The following is an 18,597-nucleotide window of genomic DNA, read 5'->3' as shown; positions in this document are numbered from 1 at the left end:
CATATTACAGATTATTTTTATAAATCTGTACTAGCTTTCATAAGAAGTGATTCCTAATTCTGTCAATCCCCCTGGCCTTCACAATCCATTGTCTAGTGTCCAAACCTTTGGTCTGATGCTAGGCTACTCTCAAAGGGTGCTCCAGCATGGGGGCAAAAATAATGTTTTCTTCAGGACTCTTTTTAAGAAGTTCTCTTTTTGATTTTTGGGGACTGTTTTTTCTCAGGTTCTGCTTTTTTAAAATTCTTTATATCACGAGGCAACATCATCTTCTGTATTTGTGCTGAATTTTATTTTAGGGTTTCCTTCTTTTAACAGACAAACTTTCAAGAATTCCAAAGACTATTCCTGAAATCTGTGAGCCAGAAATCTGGAACTCAGTATCATTTATAAGTAACATGATTTTAATTTATTAGAAATAAATTTTCTGTACTTCATTTCTAAAATGAGAATTCTAAGTACTTAACACTGGGAATGACATTCACATCATTAGCTCTTTTTAAAAGTGAACCACAAGGAATTAGAATGTCAGAGAATGCTTCGATGTTGTCCTGCAAAGTTTTGCCTCAATGCTTTTGTTTAATTAAATTGTAAAGCATAGATCAGGATATCAAATTCCAAGGGTCCAATTAAGCAGATTCTGCAGAACCAAGCTAACAATGACTTAATTCACTTATACTTCAAATTTGATGAATTTTTCCAATGCACCTCCTCACATTGTCATCCACACTTTAAATGAGACATAGACTTGATGGAGCCAAGGATCATTGTGATGCTTTGTGCAAATGTCAAAAATAAAGGACAAGTGTTTTATTCTCAGTTGGAGCTGTTTGAATCAATCTTTAAAGAAATCAAAAGCAAAAGGAACGCAAACAGTACCAAGCTCCCAGTGATCAGAAGGGTCAGATATTAAAATGTTAATACCTGTTCCAGTGTCTTCCTGTTCTATCAAAGCTTTACTGTTCATATTTGAGAGACATTTTGTGGGATTATCTTTAGGAAGCCTAATGAAGCTTAATTGTAAATTTACTGGACAGTGACTCCTTTAAGGGGACCCAAATGTTTTCAGATTAAGTGGTAACTCACTATGGGCTCTCAAACTCCTCACTTGCTATCTCTTTCTTCCTCTTTACCTACACTGTGGATGAAGTGGGTCTTCAATAAATGTTGGTACTGTCAACACTTGTTACTGGTTTTCCAGCCACCTCCTTGCTTTTTTTGTTGGTTTTGCCTTCATCTCTTCCACTGTCTTTCAAAGTGATTTGTAATGGTGTAGGCCGAAAATCTACAACATGGTGGCAGCGGGACACACCAGACTAACTGGTCCAGCTTCTCTAATCACAAGCTCCCTCCCTCCTGCTGCTCTTCCATCATATATTCTGGGTTGAATCTTTTTGGCCAAGTGTGAGCTGCATCATGGCATTTTTCACTGCGAGGCCTAGCTGGATTTGTTGCCATATCTTATCCAAACCTGCCTTATTATCAACCCACCCTAGCCCAGCAGTATTGCTCATGGTCCATTCTATCCCATCTTACCAAGTGCTGTTCACAGACCAACTGTCCACTCTCTGGGCTTCTACCAAAGACCAGCCTCCCTGGTGCCCCTCCTATATTTAGAAGACTGCTGTGCAGCGAGATGAGCACTGACATTCAGAAGCTGCCCTGCTCATTGATGGACAGCTTATGAATGTGTCAGAGAGGGTTGATGATGCCACCATTCTCCAACAGCAACCTGGAGGGGATGGCGCAAAGGAAGGGCATCTTTTGCTTGCAGGAAGGGGAGAAGAAGCTGTGCGACAAGACAGTGGCAGTTTCAAGCTATTTGACCTCAGGTGGGTATCATACCAGAAGCATCCAGTCTCCTCAATGGAGCTGTCACTCAATTGAGTGCCTGGCCTCTGATTTTATTTTTAAAAAATGCATGGGATGTGGGTGTCGCTGGCTAGTACTGCCCATCCTTAATTAAAAGTCAAACACATTGCTGTGGGTCTGGAATCACATGTAGGCCAAACCAGGTAAGGATGACCTATTAAAAATAACAAAGTGTGGAGCTGGATGAACACAGCAGGCCAAGCAGCATCTCAGGAGCACAAAAGCTGACGTTTCAGGCCTAGACCCTTCATCAGAGAGGGGAATGGGGAGAGGGTTCTGGAATAAATAGGGAGAGAGGGGGAGGCGGACCAAAGATGGATTATGGAGAAGATAGGTGGAGAGGAGGGTATAGGTGGGGAAGGGATCGGTCAGTCCGGGGAGGACGGACAGGTCAAGGAGGCGGGATGAGGTTGGTAGGTGGGAAATGGAGGTGTGGCTTGAGGTGGGAGGAGGGGATAGGTGAGAGGAAGAACAGGTTCGGGAGGCGGAGACGAACTGGGCTGGTTTTGGGATGCAGTGAGGGAAGGGGAGATTTTGAAGCTGGTGAAGTCCACATTGATACCATTGGGCTGCAGGGTTCCCAAGCAGAATATGAGTTGCTGTTCCTGCAACCTTCGGGTGGCATCATTGTGGCACTGCAGGAGGCCCATGATGGACATGTCATCTAAGGAATGGGAGGGGGAGTTGAAATGGTTCGCGACTGGGAGGTGCAGTTGTTTATTGCAAACCAAGTGGAGGTGTTCTGTAAAGCGGTCCCCAAGCCTCCGCTTGGTTTCCCCAAGGATGACCTATTTCCCTCTCTAAAGGACATTAGTGAACCAGATCGTATTTTAATGACAATTGAAGTGGTTACATGGTCACCATTAGTCTAGTTCTTTAATTCCAGAATTAAAACGATTTAATTCAAATTTCACTATCTCTCATAGAAATATAACATCCCAATAGTGTGGAAAGGGGCCAGTCAGCTCATAAAGTTTTCACTGACCCTCCGAAGAGCATCCCACCCAGACCCAGTCCCCAACCTATCCCTATAATCCCATATTTCCCAAAGCTAATCCATCTAACCTGCACCTCCCTGGACACTAGGAGGCAATTTAGAATGGCTAATCCACCTATCTTGCACATCTTCGGTGGGATTCATAGTTGGATTCAAAACATTCTCAGCCCTTTAGCCTCGAGTCCTGGATTACTCATTCAGTAACTTTACCACTACACCATCGCTTCACCTATCTGGTAACTCTTAGCCCCTGGGGTCCTTGATTTTCTGGGACAAGTCTCACTGTTGTCCTGAGAAATGCCTGATTGGCAAATAGTGATGTTGCAGGGATCTCCCTGCTTCTCTAGCTAGTGGCCAAAAGCTCCATTGCTTCCAAAAGATTCTGCTCAGATTCCCATCCTCCTGGTGAGTTAGTTTAAAGTCTCCCTAAACTGCTCTGGAAACAAGCAAAAAAAAACTCACAGTCCTGATTGCTGCAGGGGGGATGACTACTTCCTGGATTGTATAAGGGCAGAGTTGGAATAAAAAAGGGTTTTCTGAGAGTTGCAGAACTGGAGCAGATAACAGAGTCATGGAAGGGCCAGGACATGAAGGGAGTTGAAAACAAGGAAGAAAACGTTAAAGGCAAGACATTAGTTGAACAGCCCTAAAAGCAGGTCAACAGAGGTGATGAGGAAACAGACTTGCTACAGATCAAGACACAAGGGCAAAGTTTTTGATGATTTGGTGTTTACAAGGGGTAGAAGGAGAGAAACCAGCCAGTGGTGGGGATATGTGGAGCTTGCTAACACAAGGAGTAGCTGAGACAAATAGAAAATGTCACATTATTGTATTATTTGTAACAAAATAGGATCTAACTACGATCCAAATGTATTTCCTGGATGCCACATTTACTACTGCATTGCAGTCAGGTGCTGATCAACAGTATATCATTTCATCAAGCACATGCAATGAAGCTATAACATTTTCGCGCAGTACGTGATTATTTATAGTAACTAGTAAATATAATAATAAGAATTATTTAAGGGCTAGATAAATGCTTGAGGAAGAAATAACTAAAAGGATTAGCAGAGATATTAGGAACTGCCAATGCTGGAGAATCTGAGATAACACGGTGTGAAGCTGGATGAACACAGCAGGCCAAGCAGCATCAGAGGAGCAGGAAAGCTTGACGTTTTGGGTCGGGACCCTTCTTCAGAAAATCTGAAAATTGGTTTTGGAAAGTAGGCTAACAGAGGTTCTATCATGACAATGGATCATAACCCCTCAGCGTATTATGGTATATCAAAATTTTAAGTACATGTTTTCTTTAAAAGACAAAGCCAACAGATGGTTTAGGATGCAAAGTCAGTGGTTGTCTAAGATCCTTTTCTGTCTTACAGTAGAAGCATCGTGGAATGTTGCACCTTAAGAATGTCAAGATGACTTCAGACAGCAACACTTCAAAGAGAGTTGCCATTCAAAAACTGAACTGAATTCTCCTGCGGATTGTGCCCCAGGCTGTGAACATGATTTGAGTTGACAGAACGGTAATTCTTAGTGAAAGGTATGTTTATGTTTTATCGCTCCTGAAAAGGGGCTTAAAACCAATTGCATGCCCTGATCTCTATATGTTAGTGTGCTAGGCCGGACCACAGATAAGAAGGACCCACTAGATGCCTCTGGAGGTACAAATAAAAGGAAACAAGGGCTCTTTCTGATGGCTGAGAGCAAGTCCAAGAATCACCACTAAGAATATCCAAACAGCCATCCAACTGTCAAAGTCAGCATTATGAGAATCATCCACATTTACAATCTCAGTGTTTCACACTGTATGTGTCATGGACAAGCCAAAGACTGATTCAGATTGTTTTTAAAGTTTCAGTTTCTGAACTCACCTCTGTTTTCTAATTTGTGTGCATACGTCACATTTTATTAATTTTTTTCCGTGGCTTATTAAGCTAATGAACGTTGCATTTTGCAGCTCTTTTCAGTCAAACTGGATTTGAAATATTATCTCTATTTCTGTTTCCACTGATGCTGCCAGACTTGCAGAGGTTCTTTAACATTTTCTGTTTTTATTTCATACTTCCAGCATCTGTCGTATTTTGCTTTTGGCTAATAAATTCTCTCCTTTTTACCTCAAGAAAACCCACTTAGATTAGTTCCTTTTAAAACGTAAATATATTTGGACTGGGAATAGGAATCCCTTGGAGGAAGGATCATTTTAAAATTAATTTTGTTGCAACAAACTGAGGGTGGGGTTGAGCAAAGTAGTGTAGCCTCGTTTACCCTTCCTCACCTAGGAACATAACTATTTTGGGGGAATGGGGGTGTTGTCCCACCCAGCATTGTCACAAATTGAGGACCGTTGTTGAGGGACGGGTCATAAAATTCAAGTGCAGTATCAACACTGGCATATATCAGTCAGGCTGAATTGTCTCAAATCTGTCCTGTAAAATCTGTTTGTAGTTAAATAACCAAGGTTTGCAGGTTATTAATACAGATCATTTATGCTAACAAAAGTAAACGGTATGAAATCCACAAATGCAGAAATTGCCCCAAACCTCTGGAACAGAATATTTTTAATACATTTTTTCAGTCATTCATTCATTCATGTAACACCATCCTCATTTATCCACTTCAATATTATGCTGGGCATTCCACATTAGTATAGACTGCCCTCTATTGTTCAACATGGCTCATGCATTCCTCTGGGATATGGGCACCTTTTCTCTCTTACCAAGCTGCTGTTGTATTTTGAGAGTGATGAAGCTGGCCAGATGGGAGGGGTAACTGCATCGAAATATCAGGAGTAGATATCTTGGCTGATTTTCTGTGCATCATTGAAGGATAGTGGCCAAATTAGCATTTTTGTGGCCATGGCAACTAGGGTTTCATAATTTTTGTTTTTATGGCTCAGGGGTTTAGTGCATAAACATGCAGAGACATTGAACAAATGAATGATTTATTGTCACGTATATTTTACAGTGAAATACAATAAAATAGAGTAAAAAGATTTCAATTGTCACCATAATCTGGCGCCATTTTGATAGTTAAAGAATAAAAGACAATGAAAAGATGTGTCTTAAATAGAAGTCCATCTATGAACAAGTTTTCAGATGGGAGGTTCAGACCACCTCATCAGACCCAACCAGGCCAGGCCCACTCCCCCCCTGCTGAAGACACCAGTAAACGCTTTTAAAGAGAAAAGAAAGATTATTGTCTTCAGTTCTTAATCTCACAATATCCAGCATCCATTTTCATTGTAGCTCACGTAAAGAAATCCAAAATTCTCCTGAAGGCATTTAAATATCAAAAGGGTAACAGTAAAGGAAATGAGGAATCAAAAGGAGGCCGAGGCATAAAGGTAGAGGCTGAGGTAGCAAATGTAAACTTGGCAAATTTTCTTTACCAAGGAAGAAGGTGCTGCTGAGACACAATGAAAGAGGTTACAGTTCAGACAGTGGCTGGACTAAAGTTGATACGGAGGAGGTATGAGAAAGATTAGCTTACTTCAAGTGGATAAATCACTAGGACCAGGTGAGAAAATATGAAGATACTGAAGGAAGTAAGGGTGTAATTTACAGAGGCACTGGTCATAAACTTCCTATCTTCTTTAGATATAGAGGTGGTATTAAAAGACTGGAGGACTGGAAATATTTCACCTTCAGCACGAGAATAGTTCTACCACCTGGAGTTCATTATGAGGAATTAAAGCGAATATAGAAAGGCAAGTGATAATGGGATTCTGTTGATATGCATGTCATTACTAATCTTTAATGTAATACTGTCTTATAGCTATTATTCTGTATTCAGTTTTAAGTTTACAATTCAACAAGTGTCATTCTGCACTTTTCTTTATCCGTTTAATTCAAGTTCTAAATCCCCAGAATGTCATAGATGGCCTATATTTATACTCACACATCTTCCTGTAAAGCCTGAAGAGTTGCTTCAATTTCAAACTCCGTAATTTCCGCATCCATCTTTGCTAAGTAGGTATACAGATACTTGAAGGTTTCAAAAGAGATGTGCGCTGCACCTCCTGTTGGGTCAGTTGTGAGGATTTCACAGGCATATTTCAGGGCACTGAATAGAGACTTTAAAAGAATTTTATGTATGTATACATATCTCTACAAAATGTGATCATAGTGTTCTACTGATGTTTATATCATTAGCATCTCTCAATACAGTACATTGCAAACAGTGTCTTTGGAATTAACAACTCTGCAGCTGAGAAAGGTTAGCAGCATTTCCCTGAATAAATGACTATCCATTATAAGCAAGGCTGATATAAACAGTGGCAAGTATAATAGAAAACCTCAATACAGTGCACAATTAATACTGTGCTACAATAAGTTTTGCTAACTATGCAAAAGTAACACAAGTAAATACCAAGTTGACTCCAACCTCAGCAACATTTTCCAAGACCCACTTGTTCCCATCTTGGTAAAAAGGATTCTAACAATCTGTGATAATAAAATGTGAGGCTGGATGAACACAGCAGGCCAAGCAGCATCTCAGGAGCATAATGCTCCTGAGATGCTGCTTGGCCTGCTGTGTTCATCCAGCCTCACATTTTATTATCTTGGAATTCTCCAGCATCTGCAATTCCCATTATTTCTAACAATCTGTGCACTGGATTACTAATTGGATAAACAGGGAGAAGTAACTCACTTCAATGGTGGTATGAAACAGTTGTGAGTGGTGGCCTCATTCAGGTCTCAGTTTTAGCACTCGCTCCCTGCCATGTATGACATAGGTATGGGCAGGATTTTAGAGTGAGAACCGTGCCGTTAGGGTCAAATAGAGGTCCCTACCTTATAATGCTGGAAAACAATTCACTGGAATTGGACAAAACTAACCCTAACCCTATCGCAGTCTCCAGCCACCATCCCCCCCCACTCACCCCTCGCAGAGGTTTTACCAGTCTGTCATTTAAGGCCTCAGGCAACTGTCTCTTTGGAGCAAAAACAGACATTGCTGGAAAAGATCAGCAGGTCTGGCAGCATCTGTTTCGGGTTCTGAGGAAGGGTCACTGGACCCCAAATGTTAACTCTGATTTTTTTCTTCACAGATGCTGCCAGACCTGTTGAGCTTTTCCAGCAACTTCTGCTTTTGCCCCGAATTTACAGCATCCGCAGTTCTTTTAGTTTTCGTTTGTGTGGAGTCTGTCTGCATGGGTTCCCTCTGGATCCTTCGGTTTCCTCCCACAGTCCAAAGATGTGCAAGTTTCGGTGGATTGGCCAAGCTAAACTGCCCGTAGTGTCCAGGGATGTATAGATTAAGTGAATTAGCCACGGGAAATGCAGTGTTACAGGGTAAGGGTTGGGGGGAGGGTGTGGTTCTGGGTGGGATGATCTTCAGAGGATTGGTGTGGAGTCAATGGGCTGAACTACCTGCTTCCACATTGCAAAGATCCTATGATCCTCGAGCTACTAGACAACTTCTTCTTGACATGCCCTCTCAGCAACTTTTAAACTAAGATAAAGGCAACAGCCAACAAGAGCACTGTCACGGAGGAAAATCCTCTCCACAGACTGGCCAATGGCCACAGGTGAAGGTGGGTGGAAAGAGTGAGGCCAACTATCCTTGATGCCTCACAAGTCTGGAACCCTTTCAACAACTAGCCTTAACTGGCCATGTGCTCGCTTCAATTTGTTAGCCACTGCTTGGGGATGGGCATCACCGGGAAAATGGTGCAGTGTTGAAATGGTCCTGGCTATCTGGCCCACCAGTTCTGGCGTGCATTCTCCTACCCAACTGCTCTTCACTCCCAACAGAGGAGAAAAACTTGAACCATGGTATGGAAAAGTCTGAACCTGGAATGGTAAACTTTCGAAAGTGGAGAAATGAAAGACAATTGGGCTAACATACAGTGAACAGGGAAGTTTCTTACAAGAAAAAAATTTGCATTCTTTTTAACAGAATGTTGATCCTATGACACAGGCAATGGCCAATACTGGATCTTAAATTCAAGACTGACAAAGAGCATGATTGATGATCATATTCTGGGAATAGCATGGCTCCTTTCCCATCAAAAGGAAGAATAATATATTTTAAAAACTGCTGAGAATAGCAGAAAGGAAATGGAAAACTCCTTTGTACTGTAGCAAATGAGAATTTGTGGTTCAGGATATCCAGAGATAAAATAAAGCATAGGATTAAATAAAGGATGATTCTACATCTGCAGGCTGTCTCTCCTTCCAACGCAACAAACAAGATTTCATCACCTTCTTCCCTTCATATTTTCCCCCCTTTGCTTGGCATCATATAATTACCCTTAAATTGCACTTTTTAGAGTTCCCATTCCTGCTGCACATCCACTTTTATCATCTGATAAAGAGACTGAAAAACCAGCACTTTTCCCGGAAAGGCTGTACAAGACAATGTCAATCTAGCTAAGATTAATTATATGGGAACTATGGCTCTGAATCAGCAGCTGCTTAAATCAGCTAATCAAGGCGAGATTACCTTTTGTTCAAAAGTAATATTTTATAATTTACTTCTTGCTTTAGATTACCTTGACATTCAAACAGGAAGCATTTAATTACAAATGGTGAATGTCTGCTGCTGAATGCCAGGATTGTGAAACTTCATCGTCTGACTGGAATGTAATATTGAGGACTTGATTCAATGGTTCAACTTAATTCAATGATTGTCAAATGTTTGGAGCTTACTGATATTCTGAGATGTGCAAACTAAACACAAATTCTTTATGAATGCAGTTTATAAAGGTGTGAGTTTCATAAATTTCTGATTACATTTGCTGTATTTTAATAAGATCTTAGAAAAGGGTATTAGACAGAAAGAAACAACACCTCCAGGGTCAACAGCACTACACTGGGTCATAAGCCATAGACACACCAATGAACAAAGGCTTGAATATTTTATAGATAATGCGAATACTCTAAAACAACCTATCATCTTATGTTAAGGCAATATATGAAAGTGGACAGTTTCAATCAAATTGACCATTATCATACTATTATCAAATTATATTTTAACAATCTAATTAAGAAGGGATGAAATAAAGGAATGGCTCAAGAATGGCTCCAGAGCCATTTCCTAAGTACATCATTCATCTTGTAGACAATTGGAGACCATTCCTGTATCAGGCAGGGAATTAGCCTTGCTTTTGGGGCCAGTTCTCAGGGCATGTACCTCTGCCCACAATTTGGGCTCCTGTCAGCAGTATTTTGCCTCAAGGAAGGCAGTAGTTCCTTTTCATGAACCAGGTTCAGGACTGACCATACATTTTCAAGCCTGTCTGCTGTTACTATAAATATAACATTTTGGATCTTTTGTCAGACAGTTAAATGGTCCTCAGTTGTTAAATGAGTGCGCTGTTTGTTTTACAGTACTTAACACAATTTGAGTTTAATGATTAACTCAGTGTTTTAGTCTTGCCCAATGGATATTTTGCTGTAGAATTTGAAAATCTAAGCAAAACAAATTGAAGAGGTGAATTCAAAACTTTATTAGGCCTGCACAAACAAATTGAATAAGTATTAGTTACCTAGAAACCCTTTCTAAACTTATAAGTCCTAGTGCTCCAGTGCAATAAATTTTTAAAATGTTGTGTTTGTCCACAAGCTCCTTTGTGGCCTTTCTCACTCTGTGACCTTCTCCCAGCTTATATCCACACCCATCCCTTTGGTTCATCACTAGCAGCCAAATTTTCAGTTGTCTTTGTTCAAAAAGGGAATAGATTTGTATTGCTATCATTTGATTAGGATGTATGTAAATATCTTAATCAGTTGAATGCTAACATCCTCAGGCAGTCACCTGGGTTGCCCATTCGTAAAATCCTAGAAAAATATAGAGATCCATAAAGACACCAGGAGAATATCATTTGAAACTTAAAGTTCCTTTATGCAATTTCGAGGATCCTACAATTCTCTTCCCATTGGGATGGAAGCCACAAAATTCCTTCTACTCTTTTGTTCTGTTTATCTGAGTGACAGGATATATCTTGAGATTTTCTCCCCCATTAAGAGCTCCCATTTAAATCGAAGCATCTTTTCATAGAAACTTTCACAGAATCCCTACAGTGTGGAAACAGGCCCTTCGGCCCAGCAAATCCACACTGACCCTCAGCATCCCACCCAGATGCATCCCTCTATAATCCTCCTAATCTACACCTCTATAACCCACATAATCTACACATCCTTGAACACTAAAGGCAATTTAGCATGGCCAATCCACCTAGCTTGCACATCTTTGGACTGTGGGAGGAAACCGGAGTGCCCAGAAGAAACTCACACAGACACATGGAGAGCGTGCAAAGTCCACACAGACAGTTGCCCGAGGGTGGAATCGAACCTGGATCCCAGGTGCTGTGAGGCAGCAGTGCTAACCACTGAGCCACCATGCTGCCTGAAAAGATGACCAAAATACTTGCCTTGGTCTTTGGGGGGCAATTTAAGACATACCCTGAAATTATTTTCCTCTTAATGGTTGTCAAGCCCTTAGTGTAAACTTAAACTAGTCATTGAAGTTATACAATTACACGATCTGGAAATTGTTGTTCACTGACATGAATGTTAAATGACATAATACACTTATTATGAACCTCATACTTATCACTTCAATTCATGCCATTTATTATAACTCTGTGCTGGTTTGTTTGGTTATTAGCACAAACTAATACTGCAGAAAATGAGAAATTCAACAGGTAATGCACAATATGATGTTCTTTGAATGTACGATGAATGTATCACTGTCTATTTGACTCATAGCTTCACTGTTTTAGGCATTTAAGATCTGGGTTAGTTGTATGGATATAAGCAGGTTACAAAATTATACGTACCCCACCCAAATCACTGCAAGCAAGTGCCAAGAATTTCATCCATTCAATCTCACTCTCTAACTTGCCCAGGTGCAGAATCTTTTGTAGTTGTTGGTACGGCAATCCTAGGTCTTTCCATTTTTCCACTAACTCAGCCTCGTCAACAACATGCTTTTGAGAGAGCTAGAGCACATAGGTACATGCTTTTAGATACTGATTGTTCAGTACAGCAATATTTAAAAACCATCATAATTGTAAACCAAAAGTCGGTTCGTATCTAATACAGCTACTACAAACAGGTTTCGACAAATATAAAAAGGTAAGGAACATTCCTTTAATTATTGAGGTATTCTCATTCATCAAGATATAGGCTGAGGCAGAAGGCCCTTCAGCCCACTTAATCTTAGCCCATTATAGCACTTAGTTTCTTCTTTTATTCAATATTCTGGCCCAACCACCCTTCCTAGCAATCTGTTCAATACTCTACTTACAAAGAATGACTACCTAATAATGGTCCTAAATTTAGAATTGAAATATTGGCAATGAAGATAAAGACCACCTATTTCAATGCCAGAAAACATAATTGTCATTAATTTTCACACAAAGGATTCAAACTGTGAATTATTCAGCTGAGGTTTTCTCTAATCTATGATCAACACAAGACTCTCAACTGCATTGGCCGCATGTCCTGTGGTCCCAGCTCATGGTACCTCTGGACAAGTCAAATCCCAGAATGAAACCTGACCTGATAGATTACATAGTTAATTTTTATTTGCTTAGTTAATGTGGTAATTAGTCATAAACATATTCACTCAAGACATATATATTTATTACAAAAATAGAAAAGAAACAAAATAATTAATATTGACATATAATAGTTAGAAAGATCCGAAACAGCAAAATAAAGTTTCTGTCTGTTCAACAAAGTTATCTCCAACAGAAACTGAAGTCCAGAGAAATTATACTGTTACCACAACTCTCAGTTTCTACTTAATCGACTCCTAATTCAGGCCGGAATGACTCCCTCATATCCTGAGAGCCAACCAGCCAAACAATGTAGATAATATGGAAAGCAGCTTAGAAAGATCTTAACCCAAACAGCCAGGGCAAACAAAATCCCTGCATCCAATTGCCCAGCCCTGTCAACTAAAGACTGGGCGCATTTAATGAGTATAAATGTAAGCAGGGAATTATAGTCATTTTTGGCAGTGACAGTGCATATTTTTGGATTTTTTAAAAAAACAACGGTCTTGAAAGATATTCTTTAACATTCTAGTATTGTACCTGGTTGTGCAGAATTTTTAGAAGTCCTGGTGTAAGACCAGTGTTATTTTTCTGAGTTGCCACTGGCATTTCATACCGTTCCTTCACTGGAAGGGTTTCACCTTTAGACAATGCTGAAAAGTACCTAAATTAACAACAGCGATCAGAAAGTGACATTAATTTCAGCTATATAGCAAACTATAGGATAGTTGTGAATGCACCGTTTTGTCATTGGGAGAAGGGAGTATTTCTGATAGAATCCTTAATGCATTTTCTATATTTTTTTCTTTTAACACTACCACTGTGACTCCCCAGGCACAGCTGAGATGGAGGGACTGCCAATTCTATTCTTAATCAGAGTAAAAACAGTTCACCAATGCACACCCTTCTTGTAGGAAAGGGGCAGGATTGAAACTAATGGTTTTAGTTCATTTAAAATGTTTGTGTGTTTTCATTGTGATTGATCTTCTCCCACCTTTGGAAGCTATGCCTTCATCAGCATCTAACCACATATTCTGGAATTCCTTCTATCAATCTCACTGTCTCCGCATCTGCTGTAAGTCCATGTCCTATCTCATCCCTCCTAATAACTTTCATTTATACTTTTCAACTCAAGCCATTCTGAAATACCGTGGGATAGATTTTACATTAAAGGCATGGGATGGGTGAAAGTTCTTGTTGCCGCTAATAATATTAAGGGCTATGGAATGTCAGGTAGAGGCCCACCAATTTCTAATTATCAGTGACATCAAGGGATTATGGGGAAGCATGATAGAATGGCATTGTGGTAGGTGATCAGCCATAATCTAGAAATGACAGAGCAGGCACGAGAGGCTGAATGGCCCACTGGGACTCTTATGTTTTTTGAACACTCAAATGTCATGACATCACAATTTTAATTTATGCTCACTAGCTCAGGTTGAATTTTGGAGTCATATAATGAAATGGCCATCTAAAGATGAAGTAAATTGGAGAGTAACTCATTCCGCGCTAGGTACATTGCATGTGTGAAATATGCGCTGTGCGGATTTAGACTTCAGAAGGAGCAAAAATCCAGTTCCAGGGAGACAAGACAAGAGTCTCCAGAACAAATGAAGACTAATTAAAACTGAAGGTAGAAATTATATTAATATGAGACCCAAACCAATCTCAAATTAAATTAACAACTTGTAAGAGAAGGCCAGGCAATGACTGCATCATTGCAGCAAACAGTATAAATTAAGGCAGCAAAATGTCACAAGAGGGTTATCAAATAAAACCCTGAGTGATTTAATAAATTATTAGAAAAGGTGTCCAAACCCCTGATCAGACAGATAGGTTTTAAGGAGAATCTTCTTGGTGGACAGAAATGTAGAGAGGCTGAGAGGTTTAGGGAGGAAATTTTAGAGCTCAGGTCCTAGACAATTACATTGGCGAATGTTGATGGAGCACAATTAAAATGAAGAGGTGTAAGAGGCCAAAATTGGTGGAATGTTGAAATCTGAATTGTAGAGGTGGAGAATGTTATCATAAAAGGGACGGAGAGACCCAGAGGGATTTGAAAATAAACGGTAACTTGAAATTAATTTCCTGACTGTCAGTCACTGTAGTTCTGCCAGCACAAGAAAAGTAGTTGAGTGGTACTTGATATGATTTAAGGAATTGGCAACAGAGAAATGGATAAGCTTAAGTATAATGAATAGCCAAATGTAAAGATAGAAATGAATGGGGGATTCAACAGTCGACAAGCTGAAGCAAGGAAGGAGATGAACAATACAACAAAAGCAAAAGCAGGCTGTCTTGGCGACAGGGAGGATTAGCAGATTAGCTGACTCTGGCTGAAGTAGGAATGCAAACAGTCTGGTTCAACATCAAACAATGACCAAGAAAAGGCAGCAACTTGTTCAACGTCTCTGAAGCTGAAAAAGACTTTAGGGATAACATGAACACCTTATCCACACAATGTTTATTTTGTTAAATGCCTCAACTGAACAAAGTAAGTGTGAATAGTTATGCAATTTAAGAACTGAGTGGCATGAAAAACAATGTGAAGAGCGAAATATTTTTAAGGATGCACACAGCAGCATGTTGAAGAGTTAAAGTCTCTGAAGGGTGGAAAAGAGGATTTTCCAGCTAGGAAAGGAATAAAAAGTTTGGGTTAGAAGGAGATAATGATATGGGTGAGAGATTCAGCAGTAGACAGATTGTGGCCAAGGCAGAGACAAGGTCATGATGAACACTTGAGTAGCTGTTCTTTAAAGTGAGAGGGTTTCAGTCAATTTGTTATTAAACACTTCTGGAGGGACTGAACCCAGGCTTCTTAGTCCAGTGGTAGGCATACTACCAATGTAATACAAGAGCCCCTCTAACGTAGCAAGTCTTACTGGGAATTGAACCAGGGCTGCGGTGGTGAAAGCGTCAAACACTGACCAGCAAAGCAGCTTCTGTGAGAATATACGGGTTCAGGAATTCAGATCAAGACGTAAGAGGCCTAACAGATTTAAGGTAATTACAGAGCCTGGATTTTGTACGATGGAATCTTTTGTCGTTTAATCACTGCTTCTCTCCACCCAATCAGACACTTCTATTTGTTTTACTAATTTCCAACCCCCCTGACCTTCACTTGCTTAAAACTTATTACGCTTTCCACCTTTCTGAGTTAAAGGCCTGAAATGTTGAGCATCTTTCCGCATATGCTGCCTTACCTGCTGAGTACTTCCACTGTTTAAAACCTGTTTTGTATCTAATTTTTTTTGTTCCAATGAGAGATTTTCAAGCCAGAAGGTTACCTAAGTTTCACTTCACAGATGCTGACTGAACTGCTAACAATTTCCCAGCATGTTCTGTTTTAATTCTATTCATTTACAATCTTGGCTTTTCAACCTGATGTTTCAAATACTATAAGACATGCCATTTTGAACCTGTTGGCTGATATAGATATTTATATAGGTGTTACTCACGCAGCAGACCACTGGAGAACGTCACGTGGCTGGGTCCGGATGGCAGCTTTTGTAAACTGCTTTAAAATGTCCGGGAACTCAGGTGGGATTTCAATCTGCTGAGCGCAGAACATAACATCAGGAAGTGGCATGGCTGCTGTAAAGAAGAATTAAAATGAAAGACATTAAGTAGAACGGGAACATGTCAGGGAAAAACAAATCAGAACTACACCTAAAATCCAGAACTACAGTTGTGATCTCCAAGTCATTTTCACTCAAACCATATTAAGGTTGTCTGATGATGTGAATGGAGCAATGTGATTAATACAGGAAAGTAAAAATTTATTGCTCAAACCATATATACGTAAGGAGGTCATTCAGCCCGTTGCGTCTGTGCTGGGTTTCTTCAAGAGCAATTGACATAATGCCATTCCCCTGCCTTTCTGTCTTTAGATAGTGATCCAATTTATTAAAAAGTATGATTGAGTTTATAACACTCAGAATTATAGAGTCATAGAGACGTTCAGCATGGAAACAGACCTTTCAGTCCGACTTGTCCATGCTGACCAGATATCCAATATAAATTTAGTCCCATTTGCCAGCATTTGGCCCACATCCCTAAAACCCTTCCTATTCATGTACCCATGCAGATGCCTTTTTAATGTTGTCATCGTACTGGCCTCCACCACTTCCTCCAGCAGCTCATCCCGTATATGCACCACCCTGTGCGTGAAAAAGGTGCACCTTGGGTCCTTTTCATATCTTTGCCTTTTCACCTTAAATTTAGACTCTCTAGTTTTGGACCTCCCCAGCCCTGGTAAAAGACCTTGGTTATTCACCTCATCCCATTCCCCTTATGATTTTATAATCTCTATAAGGTCACTCCTCAGCTTCCGATGCTCCAGGGAAAATAACGTCACCCTATTGAGCCTCCCCCTTGAGCTCAAACCTCCAAACCTGGCAACATCCTCATTAATCTTTATGAATACTTTCTAGTTTCACAACATCCTTCCGACAACAGGGAGGCCAGAATTACGCGCAATACTCCAAAAGTGGCTTAACCAATGTCCTGCACAGTCGCAACATGACCACCCAACTCCTGTACGCAATTCACTGAGCAATAAAGGCAAGCAAACCAAATGCCTTATTCACTATCCTATCTACCTGCAACTCCACTTTCAAGAAACTATGAACGTGCACTTTGATTTCTCTTTGTTCAGCAACACTCCACAGGACCTTATCATTAAGTGTATAAGTCCAGCCCTGATTTGCCTTTCCAAAATGCACCACCTCACATTTATCAAAATTAAATTCCATCTGCCACTCCTTGGTCCATTGGGCCCATCTGATCAGGGTTCTGATTTAGTCTGAGGCAACCTTCTTCGCTCTCCGCTACACCTCCCATTTTAGTGTCATCTTCAAACTTACTAACCATTCCTCCTATGTTCACATCCAAATCCTTTACATAAATGACAAAAAGCAGTGGACCTACCTCTCAACTCATACATCCAGATCCCCACTTGCAGTGCAAGAAAATTTCTTCTCATGTTACCTTTAGATTATTTTGCCAATCAGTTGAAATTGGAGCCTTTGGGCTCTCAATCCTTTCACCTAAGAGAACAGTTGCCCTCATGATTTTGAGTACTTGATCAAATTTCCTCTCGACCTTCTCTTCTCCAGACAAAACAGTCCCAATTTCTCCTATGGTAAGATCCCTCATCTCCTAAAGTATTCTAATGAATCTTTTGTAAAAAAATCTCTAATGACTTCCTTCCTTCCTAAATTGCAGCTGACAGAATTGGATGCAATACTCCAGATGGGGTAAACCAGTGTTTTGTACAGGTTTATTATCACTTCCTTGCTCTTGTGCTCTCTGTCCCTATTTGTAAAGAGATCCCTCATGCTTTATTAAACGTTCTTTCAAACTGCCCAGTCCATTACCCACTTGTGTGGAAGGCAGAGCATTTGTCTTGATGACAGCATCCTGTTGGAGGAAAATACTACTCATTACTGCTACATTGTAGCAGCCTGAAATGGCTAGATTCAGATGTTGCTCCAAGTTTATTTAAAATGCTTACCGTTCAGCATAATTTGAGCTTGAATGGAAACTTTTCCGGGGTAAAGTGCTGATGCGATGCCAAGTATGTCTCAATAACTGGCAAATTGGATCAAACGACATGTCCTTTCACAATAGGCAGAGTACTAAGTGCACTGAACTGAGCCATGTTTGCAAAATTCAGAGCGTAATGTCTGAAGTTAAAAATTATCCCACGATTGGACAGTATTTATTGAACAATCCTGAGTGTGTCAAGAATGATCCAAATAATCAATTGAAGGTGATCAGTCAGGATCACAATGTTTCCCATTTGCACTTGCTAGAAGTGGGGACTTGCTGATCACAGGCAAAAGGAAAGAATTGAGGTATTTTGCCTTCTTGAATTAAACAAAAGCCCAGTGGTCAATTGTCTACTGGTACATTTACAATTGATGAGAGTTGGCTTAGTCATTGCTCCTTTTGAAATTTGGCTTTCTTACGTCAATTCTGATGAGTGTGAGATAAAAAGCTATAGCAAAATGTTTCTTTCTTTTCCCACCAATAATGCTTCCTTTTTGTTCATTTTACACTTAATCAAACTCTGAATGTGACTTTAATATGTGAATTAGCATATAATCTGAATAATGTTGACTATAAATGAATTGTAATTTGGAATAAAGCTGAGTACTGAACATTCAAACACTTCCATAAAAGAATTGTCAATGGCTGCAAGATCAGTATG

At 40.1% G+C, this 18,597-nt stretch overlaps 1 protein-coding gene across 7 annotated transcripts in view; it reads right to left on the bottom strand.

Moving 5' to 3' along the window:
- Positions 1-18,597, bottom strand: part of ropn1l (rhophilin associated tail protein 1-like) — a 68,200-nt gene that overhangs the window by 23,678 nt on the left and 25,925 nt on the right. For 4 of the 7 annotated variants that reach the window (XM_048549393.2, XM_048549401.2, XM_048549420.2 and 1 more), the window contains exons 2-5: positions 15,842-15,977; positions 12,924-13,047; positions 11,661-11,822; positions 6,773-6,948 (exon numbers count right to left, since the gene is read on the bottom strand). In XM_048549393.2, coding sequence (XP_048405350.2) covers positions 6,773-6,948; positions 11,661-11,822; positions 12,924-13,047; positions 15,842-15,977 — 598 coding nt within the window. The remainder of the gene's footprint in view (positions 1-6,772; positions 6,949-11,660; positions 11,823-12,923; positions 13,048-15,841; positions 15,978-18,597) is intronic. The other 3 variants (XM_059652887.1, XM_048549428.2, XM_048549437.2) reach the window with 2 other exon arrangements.

Source organism: Stegostoma tigrinum, chromosome 2 (assembly GCF_030684315.1).
Source record: "Stegostoma tigrinum isolate sSteTig4 chromosome 2, sSteTig4.hap1, whole genome shotgun sequence".
Classification (NCBI taxonomy): domain Eukaryota; kingdom Metazoa; phylum Chordata; class Chondrichthyes; order Orectolobiformes; family Stegostomatidae; genus Stegostoma; species Stegostoma tigrinum.
This window is presented reverse-complemented; position numbering and strand designations above follow the sequence as displayed.